The sequence below is a fragment of the Atractosteus spatula genome, chromosome 8, assembly GCF_055471065.1.
Source record: "Atractosteus spatula isolate fAtrSpa1 chromosome 8, fAtrSpa1.hap1, whole genome shotgun sequence".
In the NCBI taxonomy this organism is placed as follows: Eukaryota; Metazoa; Chordata; class Actinopteri; order Semionotiformes; family Lepisosteidae; genus Atractosteus; species Atractosteus spatula.
This window is the reverse complement of record NC_142713.1, coordinates 30,106,020-30,117,377: the sequence shown is the minus strand read 5'-3', so window position 1 is coordinate 30,117,377 and position 11,358 is coordinate 30,106,020. Positions and strand designations below refer to the sequence as shown.

The 11,358-nt window shown below is 37.3% G+C and overlaps 1 protein-coding gene across 1 annotated transcript; it reads right to left on the bottom strand.

Moving 5' to 3' along the window:
* Positions 1-291: 291 nt before the first annotated feature.
* Positions 292-6,296, bottom strand: rergla (RERG/RAS-like a). The gene is made up of 5 exons (XM_088923238.1): positions 5,965-6,296; positions 5,714-5,770; positions 5,042-5,115; positions 1,878-2,026; positions 292-1,285 (listed from the first exon to the last, which is right to left on the bottom strand). Exons 1-5 carry the CDS (start codon positions 6,014-6,016, stop codon positions 1,003-1,005), a joined length of 615 nt encoding a protein of 204 aa, XP_088779364.1. The 5' UTR covers positions 6,017-6,296; the 3' UTR covers positions 292-1,002.
* Positions 6,297-11,358: the final 5,062 nt, after the last annotated feature.

The window sequence follows — 11,358 nt, the reverse complement described above, 5'->3', positions numbered from 1 at the left end:
AACTACATAAAGTGGATTTTTAGCGATCTCCTCCACCAAACTAGTTGAATTCACTAAATTTATTATGTAGAAGGTCATTGTATGTTTAGTATTGATAGGACACAGAGAACTGCCAAGTCCTATAAAAAAACTTTCTGATCTGAAATGCTGTTTAAATAACTGTAGATCGCTAATGCCCATGCCATTATAATTAAAACCATTATAACATTTTTTTTAAAGTCATTTTTACTCAGTTTTACAGCCAGCTACTTTATACAGAGCAATGTATTCACTTTATAAACCACAGCATGTAAGAAAAAGGGGAAGCTTTATTCAATAAACTACAGTACAATAAAAGTATTAAATAGCTCAAAGATTATACAAATCTTTTAAACAATCATTTAGGAAACAATGCAAATTGCCTATTTTCTCATATTTCTCAAGTTTTAAGTGCCTTAGTTTTTAGTTGTTCAAGACATATCTGCTACATGTTGGTCATTTCAACACTGACATAACATTGAGTCGGGCAAGGTATCACCTGTCATCAAACACCAACTAGAACAGACCACAACTAAACTATTTGATTTTGTTTTTTTTCTGTAAATTGCTGAATACATTTTTTCTTCATTGATTCCTGAATCTGACATGGCCAGTGTGCCTCTAGGTTGTCTGAGACTATTATACATCTTTTAAACACTGCAGTATAAATTCCCATATCACTAAGTGCAAATTGATAAACATCAAGTTTATTTTGTCTAATGAAAACACTTTGGTGTCTTTTGAGTTAAAAGATTAGTTTCCATTACTTCACCAGTCACTGTACAAAGATTATGATATACCTGTTAAGATTTGACTTTGTTGTTATGTTAACGTAAATGCAGTAATATTTTGTTTAAATATGAAACAAAGATGATTCACATACTTCATCAAATAATGTAAAATGACAACAAGTTAAAAAAAAACATCCATCAGGTTATTCTCTGGTCCGTAGTGTGGATATAATAGATTACACAAAATGCAGCTCTACACTGACTTTCTTCTTTTGCCAAAGACATTGTTGATGAGCTTGGCCATTGACTTTGAGCCGCTCGGCCTCCTCCTGTCCTTAACTTTGCTGTTTACACTGGTGTTCCGAATGACCTTTGAGAACATAACTGCCACCTCCTGGAAGTACTCTGCTGCTGACAATTCATAAAACTGGCACTTATTTTCTGTTGCCAGCTTCTGCCCTTCCTCTCTGTCAACTTCTCTCATATGGCAGAGGTCCTGCTTGTTTCCAACCAGGAAAACCACAGAATCTGTGTCCCTGCAAGGCAAGAATGCAATCACCAACATTAACGGGATTAATTTTAGCCAATGAATTTGAATTGATGTTCTGAATACTCAAAACGTAAGTGTATATGACATACCGATATCTGAAAGCAATGTCATTTAATTACATTTGTCAGGGGTGTTGCATTTCATAATATGCCATAATAGTCCATCATTTCTGCTTAAGCTGCTGCTTTCTTCCTTGAGTGTGCTTGCTTGGATAAGGTGCTGTGTCATTCTTTGGCAATGACATCAATGATCCAAACATTGGTTAAAAAAAAAATTTAATTGAAAAATAGCGATGAATAGATCGCTAAAAGCCTGCTGAAACACAGAAATGTATCGACAACAGTATGGTTGCTGATGGTGAATGTGCAACAGTGAATTTTAAGATAGACATTGCTAATCTATACATAAAAATGTCAAGTGGACTATTTGACAAAATTGAAATAATATTTTTCATTTTTTTTACATTTCAGCCTTTAAGCCCGGCATAAAATTTCCTTCACGCTAACATAACCCTTTTTAGTCTATAATGAAAGCAAATCACTCTATTATTATCTAAAAAAGAGGTCATACATATTTACCTTTTGGCCACTCCCAGCTGTAGCTCTCTTATCAGATGAATAATGGCTTTTGCAGTTGTAAAGGAGGATCTATCGCTGATGTCATAAACAACCACAAACCCATCTGCCCAATGCACTTGGTCATTAAGGGAGGATTGTCCTTCACATGGCTGCAGAGATAAATGTCCATTTATCATATTTTGAAACTCATTACATTTTCATCCATTCCCATCATTTAAAGTTCTACATAAGTTCAATTTTGCAGGGTTGATGACTATATTTACATGTAAATTACTTAAAGTGATTTATTCCTGATCCCCTGTATCACTAGCCAAGTGTAAACAATAAAAAAAGAGAAATATCACTAATTTACTAAATCACTAATTTTAATTTCCATAGTTGTATCCAATCTGAAGCTGAAGAAAAAGCCATTGTGATCCAGTTCTCTTGACGAGTAGCCAGACAAGCTCCAAGTGCAGGTGCTCGTGGGACTTGGAGGGATTTCTGAGATAGACTTGTGACAGAGGAGAACAAGTGCAGCTCAAGGGGAAACAAATTCCTTGCCTAGTCAGTGCTTTAGCAGCGATGTTCTAGGAATTGATACTGAGTGTTATCTCAATGTGCTCAAGGAGCTCAACTGGAGGATTGGGGTGCGCCTGATTAATAAATAAATGGAGACTGGGAGATGCACCCCGAGCGAGTCTGCGCAGGGGTTCCCCACATGCTGAGTCCCCGTGCAAACTTGCTGGTCGTTAGGGGCAACACTGCTATGCAAACTGCTCCCAGTCCATTTGAATTCTCTTTCTATGAATTTCATCCAAAAGTGAATACATTTGAGAATGATCAATTGCTTAGGTAATCGATTCTCCATAAGATTAAGATCTAAGAAAAAAAAACCCTAAACTAAGGACTGTTACGAGATGAAAGGCTGAAACCCAAGCACGGGGCCCAGGGGATCTTCTGGAGTTTCCGGAGAGACTCGGTGGAAGTGAGGCTGTGAGTGTTGAATGGAGAAACATGAAGCAGGCAGGCTGAATGTTGGAGGGAGGATAGATAGATGAGAAAGCTGGGTGAGGGCTGTCTGCAGAAAAAAAGCAGGAAGTTCAGTTGGAGAGAAAACTGCCTATCTGCTGTCAGAAGAGATGCTGGAATGGAGGCACCTTAAGGAGACAGACAGTGGGACCCACTGGAAAATGGCAGAGACCAGCAAATAATGATCTAGGAGGGCTGGCAATAGCTTGCCTGGGAGAAGGAGAGTCTCCACTGGATCAGTGCCGGAACAAAGATTGTATAAAAGAGTTTCCTAAGCGGGTAGATGGAGTGGGTGCTTCCGCTCAGGAAAGCTCAATGTCTTTTCTGATGTACTGGTATTTTACCACTCCTGACGCACCAGAGAGAGCTGTCTTAAATAGCCAATCTTATGGAATGACTGGGAATAAGACTGGCTGCCTAATCAGAAGGCAGGCAGTCTAATAGAAATGTGGACCGATCTCGTCCGCATGGGTTTGGAGGAAGGCTGAGAATTCCTGCAAACCTTCAGGCTGCCACTGGCAACGGTGGGATGAGAGTCGCTCAAAACCAAGTCGTAACAGCACATAGTATATAATACAACTATATATACCACTGCATTTTGCCATTGGTTACAAATTATCTGCTGGACAGATGTTAACAAGTTTCCAAGGTGCCACCTCCTCCTATAACACACTAAACATACATAAGAGACAGCTGCCATTGAGTGGCTAGGTATTCAGTGATATGATGATTATAGCAGTGGGCTACCCACCCTGGTGCATTTATGAATGTCTGTGAGCTGCTTTGGAATCTAGTAAAATTCTAACGTCTAGTCAAAAAAGATTTTTTGGGAATCTTTATGATGTCAAGAAGAGGTATGTTGTGTTTCCCTCACATGTCCTTCCTAATCATGCTTTTGATGATGCATCAGTTCTCATCCTTGGTGGAGGTGCCTCGATGCCCAGGTCACTACTCATCTTTGAAGTCAGTCCTGAAGTTATGGAAGGTATTACATTCCACCTTTTTTCTTGGGATCTGGACACTTTACATTTAGGTAAGGCCAGCCTCTTTAAACTGAAATGTGGCGTTAATGCAGGCAGGTGGTATGATACGGTGGACTCATGATGGAGCAGTGCTCTGTCTTTTCAGACTCAACTAGGTAGCTTGTTTAGGGATTGCAAGAGGTTGTTGCCTCATTTACTGGGGGAGTATATGCCAAAAAAGAGAACAGAAGGCAAATGAAGCAAATTCTGACAATGATAAAAAGCAACCATCAGAAGAACTGTAACCATGTGCCACCAAGTGTGATTTAAGGATATCTCAGTCTTTACTCTTCAATTGAGAACATTTGTTCTTTTGACGTGTAAACCAAAGACAGCGCGCCTTTTTTACAGTAACCATTAAGAAAGAGCACTTGAGGGCTTTGAAAGCACCTTAGCCGCATATGATAGCTCTTTCTGATTAATGCTGATCCCTGCAAGTGCCTGATCCCTGCAAGTATGTGCTTTGCTTGCGGTAAGCAATTTATTTTACATCTTGCAGATTATTTGACTGTGATTTCAAATGTATTTATATGATGCTGCAGTGTAGAATGTAAAATAATTTTAAATTGTCATTGTAATAATAGGAATTTGCAATGTACTGTATACATATGTAAGGGTGTCAGTTCTGACTCAGTTTAAATTCTTCTGATATGGCTAATAGTGTTTATTAAATTGTTATTTGAATTTCGCAGATTCTGTTATACCTGCAGTAGAGCAATAGAAAATCTGCTGAACAACATTAACAGCTGGGGTATACCCCACAGTGCTCCACTACATACTACTGCGATTTTCAGAATAAAATACATCTTGAGGCGTACAGTATGTTCTATTATTATCAAAGACACCAGGGTTAGTTAACACCAAAATTGCTCACTGCATTAGGGATACCCTGAAACAGACTCATTTTACCAACGTCACACGTATGTGGCCTTGAAATTATGTCTAATATGAAATACATCAGCCACAGTTTAAAATTGCACAGAAACAATGCAATACATGTTTAATACCTTCGTTTCAAACAACCGGTAATCAATCCTGATCTATTCTTCAGCTTTGCGACAGTATATTATGTAAATGTTCACAATTCACAATTTCAAACAAAACTTATTTTAAAAGCATTTTTCTACATACTCGAGAACATGGGTCGTATATTTCAAGATTCATCTGTCTTCCATCACAAGACACTCGTTTTCTGTATACGGTCTCTGGAAAAAAGAAATACAGGAGGATAATGCGGAAGATCATCCTCCGTCTGGTAAGAAACACCCCTTATTGCAAGGAACTGTAGCTATTGAGTCAATACAAAAATCAGTTTAAAAGTAACCACTTGTATTTGGTATTCACGTTTTATAAAATCATAGATTGAAACACCGCAAAAACGTATGAATTAACTACCTATAGCATATTACATTTCTCTTTAAGGAATCAATGCAAAGGATCAGATTCAAACAGTTTACCATAAAAAACTAAAGAGTAAGAAGTTGAAGGTAAGTAGGTCTTCATTACAAATACACATAGTGTATGAGAACAAGGACGGTTGTGCTACTTTACGGAATTACCATGTTATGCAATTTACGAAAAATATCTAAAAATCTAAAAATAGCATTTGAGTTAACCAAGAGCAAGTGCTTATATGAGCATATGCACGGTCAGTTTGGTACGTTCCTAATTTTTAGGAAGTAGTACTAGAATATGTGTCTTTCTTATTCTAAGTCTTGTCTTTAAATATGATTAGGAAAACTGTCGAAATTTTCAAACTTAATCTAGAAAGCAAGTCGTTTAAATAATAAAAATACTACTTACCCGAAGAAGACGCATACTCGCCAATAAATCGCTTTGTTAAGAATCGCACAATCAGGGCTGCGTTCAAACAAGAACAGTATTTTTTTAATTTCACATGAACACTCGCTCCTCACATAGTTTGTAACGAAAAGTCTCATCACTTATGTAGATATTAAAAGTGCACAACAACAACAACAACAACAACAATAACAATAATAAAAATAATAATAATAATAATAATAATAATAATAATAATAATAATAATAAACAACCTGACTTTCCAACTCCCTCACTTCCCAGCACTGCAAGCTTGATATCATTCATAATTCTGTAGCTTCCCTTTGCTCGGTTGAAACAATTTCTTGGTCGCACTTTACTTGAATCGTCGTTTTTCTTAGTAAAATAAATCCGAATCCTTTGGGGGGCAGTTTAAGTGTATACGAGCCTATCCTGCAACGTAATTGTTCAGACTACGTAAAGAAACCATGAAGCAACTCTGAAGCTTATGCATGCTTGTTTATTCCTGTCGTATTCTCGCCTGTCCCTGACTCAGTTCTCACTGAGATGATTACTGTAGGTCCCTTGCTTAACTCGCAGGTTAATGCTGCATCAACCCCAGCCTGTTTCGTGTCGTCACAATGACGAACTTTGCTGGGCAGTAAAATAGACTACAGGATATAAGATATTCTGGATCTAGAGAATGGTCTTTTTCTTTTTATGTAGCGGGATGGGAGATTTTTTTTCATTATTCATTGCGGTAGTTTAACGAGTTGGGTCTATTGAGTAATTGTGCTTTCAGTCCAGTCTGCCTGGACCAGAAAACCTTCTTTTCTAGGTTTTGCAGTAAAAAACAACATTTTAAAATATGTTTTATCCTTCTCCATTAACACTAGAGGAGAGATTTTCTTCATTGGTTGTTTTTTTTTCCAATTTTTGAAGTCCAGGAATTTTAGAATCCTTTTTATAAGTGATCAGCTCCAAAAAGATGAAGAATTTAAGACAGATACTGTACTAACGTACAAATACTAATTTACTGACATATTACTTTGTGTGTGTGAATAATGCCAAGACAAAAGTCTTTGTGGTTTTTCAAATACTTGAGAACCTTATTTTTTATCATTCTTTTTAGTACTGCACTGGCTTCTTGTCAAATTCCATGTGGACTTTAAAATCCTCATGCTCACCTATAAGGCTCTGTATGGCTTGGCACCTCAGTACCTGTCTGAACTATTATTGCCCTACTCCCCACCTCGCAACCTTCGCTCTTCTAATTCTCATCTCCTAACCCGTCTACTTTGTCTGGGTGACAGGGCCTTCTCCTGCTATGCCCCCAAGCTCTGGAACTCTCTGCCCAAGGATATCAGAGAGTCACCTTCTCTAAACTCCTTCAAATCCAGACTCAAAACCCTCTTCTTTAGAAGAGCCTTTACTTCACTGGTTCCATTCTTCACCCCTCTGCCTTTCTTAGTACCACCATCCACAGTCTCCTCTGTATATTTAATTGTGTTTTATCTTGTGTATTCTTTTTATTTATTGTTGTTGTCATCCTGTAAAGCGCTTTGAGAAGCCACCTTTAAAGGTGCTATATAAAATAAAGTGTATTATTATTATAGTATTCCTTCTCTCAAAAGTGCACAAGTATCTCATAGCAGATGACTTTTGGCTGATTTTGGACTTTTGTAATCGGAGGGGTTTGAGTACCTGTAGATATTAAAGGATCACGGTGCACTAGGCTCAGTGGAATAGCGTAAAAACAGCACAACAGTTCATACAAATACAGTATAGACCTCAGGTGAAACCCCTGTACTTGACTGTTTCCAGAACCCCCGAGATTTATACTATGTTTAGAGAAACCATTTGCTATTGTCTCAAATGACTGTAGTTTGAGGGCGATTCAGACTTTTTTTCTGATGCATTCTCACAAAAGACTGAAATAAACATATCTGAATTTCCTTGTTACGTACTAAGCCATCTCAAGTCTTTCTGGTCCTCATACTATCTGCACTAACCTCTCCTGTTCTATGGCACATTTCAGGAATGTATCAGGGGGTTCTACAGTAAATGTGTCCCAGGTCTGAAAGGTTTGAATATGGCAAAGGAAAGCCCAGCTTATACACACTAGTAAGGAAAATAAACACTGACATTTCATAACAACATCATATCTATCTCTGATTTTTAAAAGGGAGTTCTCAGTGCAAATTGTGCACAGCCATTTCCTTTTGCTCATGAAAACCCTGCTACTGGCAAATTCCCCTGTTATGCTGCCAGCAGCTAAGAAATATCATCATATTTGAATCAAGGAAATGAACCAAGGGAAACAATGTCAACAGAGGTTGTAACAGAAATTATTCTTATTTTATTTAGCAGATGCTTTCATTTATACAGCGGGCTCTTTTATAATGGAAGCTTTCTCATGAAGGACATTGATCGATTGCACAACAGCAGGGAGCTGCTCATACTGTAATTTGGGCCCATGCCTTTCCAGGTGTGAATCTACAGCCTCTCAACACTACAACACAGTCATGTCTACCAGGAATACTAAATGTTTCCTGTTAAATGCTGTGTATTACCTTAATACTAACAAAAATGATAACAATGAACTTTAAAAAGAATCTCACATAAATGTATCAGAGACCAACAATTTTACATGTCTGAGAAACCTCTTAAGTTCAGTACTTTATTATTGTGCTTTAAAGTATCAGAGATATAATCTGGGAAAGGGCTGGTCATTATCTCTAATGTTTCATAAGTATTGCTTTGTAACTATCAATTAAAGAATATTGGATTTCACTTGTACTGTGTTTGTGAAATAATTAGATGTTGATAACCTGTGCAAAAGAACAATTAAAAAATACTTAACCAACTTTGATATTAGTTCCAAATGTTTACATTACAGGATAATATTTCCGCTGTGATTCGGTATTGTAAAAATTAAAATTACAAATACAAATTCAGGTGTCATCAAAAGAGATCTGCTAAAAATTGAAAGGGTGTATATTTCTCCTACTTAATTTGGAATTTTCTCCCACATGGTGCTCTGTTTTGATTACATGTAAGACATGCACGTACTGTGTTTCATCTTTCAATATGACATGGTTCTACTCCGTTGAAATGGGAACCAGGCAAATAAAAAAAAATTTTGATTTTATTGTATTTTTATTTGTCAGATTTTGTTTTTTATTAAGTGACTTTGTTATGAAGCATAAATGCATGTATTCAATAATGTGATCTATCTGACATTCCTATATCTGAAAAACTGCTCAGCCCACAGCAGGCACACATGCATAAGAACACATACCATTAGAGGTAAGTATACTTCTCTCTTGATGCAAGGACCTTGTTTTCAAATAGGATAAGACACTTCAAGATGAGAAATAAACCTGAGTATGTAATGTAGTTTACTTTAAATGGTAGACATTTTCAGTCTATTTCTGGACATTATCTGCTTGTGAAGGTTGACCTTCAGTTTTTCAACCCACAAAATAGCCTGTGACTGAAAGTGTGTGCTGTTTTTTTTTACTAATTTATTTCACCAGTTTAATTTAAACTAATTTAATAACTGCTTTGATTTATTTTACCTGTCATATTTTTGAAAATTACTGCAGTCACTAAATACAGTTTTAATGATTTTATTATTACTGGCTTCTGAAGAAACTTCTCAAATGTAATTTTAAACCTGTGGGAAAATACTAAAGCAGAAGAAAGAACAAGAGCCCAGAAAAATATCATATTCATTATACTGATTTTTTATCTACTGCACTTTATCTACAGAAAATAAAAAATATGCATTTTAATGATGATCAAAATAACTTTATTATTCAATTTAAAGATAACTATAAGAATGTAACAGTATATCAAGATTTAAACAAAATAAACAAAAAATTAAATAATCTACATTATATACATGCTGCACATTGGTGGTGGTGGAGGGGAGTCCCCATTACCTGTAAAGTGCTTTGAGTGGAGTGTCCAGAAAACAGCTATATAAGTGTAAGCAATTATTATTATCCCCACATTTGCTGTAAATAACACTCAGATTTTTGTGACTTGCAATGTCTTTCACAATTTGTCTTGCACATTTCAAGTACATATAGCAGGTACTTAGCCAGAGGAAGTAGTAAAGTTATTTGTATGTTCTGTTTAATTTGATTACACCATTTTTATTTCACACGCATAGTATGGCCTTGTAGCGTCAAGTCTGTTTTGTATCATTTTCTGTTCAAGTAAAGCTCCATTCACTTCGGGGGCGTGGTTTCATCCCACCAAAAATACAGTTTGTAAGTGTGGGTTTTAATGAAGGTGATGAGATACATACACATGGCATATATTCATACAGCCGATATACAGCAGCACAGCAAGGCTGGTAGATCTTAATGCCATACTGGTTTCTTCTTACCTCTTACTGGAACAGGAAATGAAACTAACTACAGTACCTGCCATATATGTAACCCTGGCCAGCAGCTCATCCAGTTGTCATTTCCATTTGGCTGGTCTTGCTCTGCACATTTTCTTATTCCCTCTTCTTTTTCCCATTGAGCCGATATGGAAATGGCTGAGGCTGCTACGAGCTTTTCACTACTTATTAACTCACCTCACCCAAGACTGAAATTCCCTCTGAAACTCCAAACGAACGTCTCACTTAAACATGAGGAGACACTAAACAGACGTCTCACCGCCGGGTGTCTGGTGTCTCGCTCTAACCTGAGCTGACACCATGCTAAAACAGCCCTCTTCTCTCTCAGCCTTAGACCAGGCTGTCTGTAGCATTTCCCAATTCTCCCCAGAACTGTGGTGTGGTAGGAGTAATCCTACTCTGTTGAGCCCCTGAGCAAGGCCCTTAACCCCAACTGCTCCAGGGGTGCGATATAAATGGCTGACCCTGCGCTCTAACCCCAAGCTTCTCTCCCTGTCTGTGTCTCTCACGGAGAGGAAGTTGGCGTATGCGAATAGACAAATTCCTAATACAAGAAATTGTATATGGCCAATAAAGTGATCTTATCTTATCTTGACACTCCAGGTCCTGCTGTCCTGTTATAGTACAATATACACAAAGAAATAGAACATACAGGATCAGGGGTACATTCCATACATTCTAATTCGTGAGTTTTCTGGCAGTCATTTCCATTCAGAACATTATAATTTACTCAAATCAGGTGATTGAGATCAGCTCTTTCATCTTTTTACACTTCAAAAGCTTTGTTGTATAGTAGCCTAAGTGCTTTAGATCACTGTCAGGCTAAAATGTAAAACTGCATTGGTTAAACCTCTGATGACCAAGCAGAATTTTAATCAGCAGTGTGTCTCGTTATTTTGTTGAAGTTAAGGTGTTTCCGGTCACCAAGGGTTAAACCAGTCCTACACTGGGAGTGGATCATAAATATAAAACAGAAGGTTGCCTGTAAGTCCAATGCACTTTGAAGTCTGGCCTATCAGACTGTCTATGTTGGGAAGAGTTTTGAACTCATCATCACACGTGCAGATACAATTCTGCTGAACCTTTCTGAAAGTCCTAACAAATAACTACAGAGTTCTTCATGAGCTTTTTCGGTATTGTTGTTACAAGGTTATCCAATAGTGTTATAGGATGGGATCCTTGGATAAATCTGCTGAAAACAAATTAACTAGATGGGCTGAATGGCCCTTTCTTATTTATAATCATTCTTGTG

Excerpts from the sequence above, each read along its gene's own strand:
- rergla (XM_088923238.1), bottom strand. The coding sequence starts at position 6,016 with ATGAATGATATCAAGCTTGCAGTGCTGGGAAGTGAGGGAGTTGGAAAG. Across the intron at positions 5,771-5,964 it reads TGAGGGAGTTGGAAAGTCAG|CCCTGATTGTGCGATTCTTA; the intron begins GTTGTTTATTAT and ends GTTTGAACGCAG. Across the intron at positions 5,116-5,713 it reads CGAGTATGCGTCTTCTTCGG|AGACCGTATACAGAAAACGA; the intron begins GTAAGTAGTATT and ends TCTTTTTTCCAG.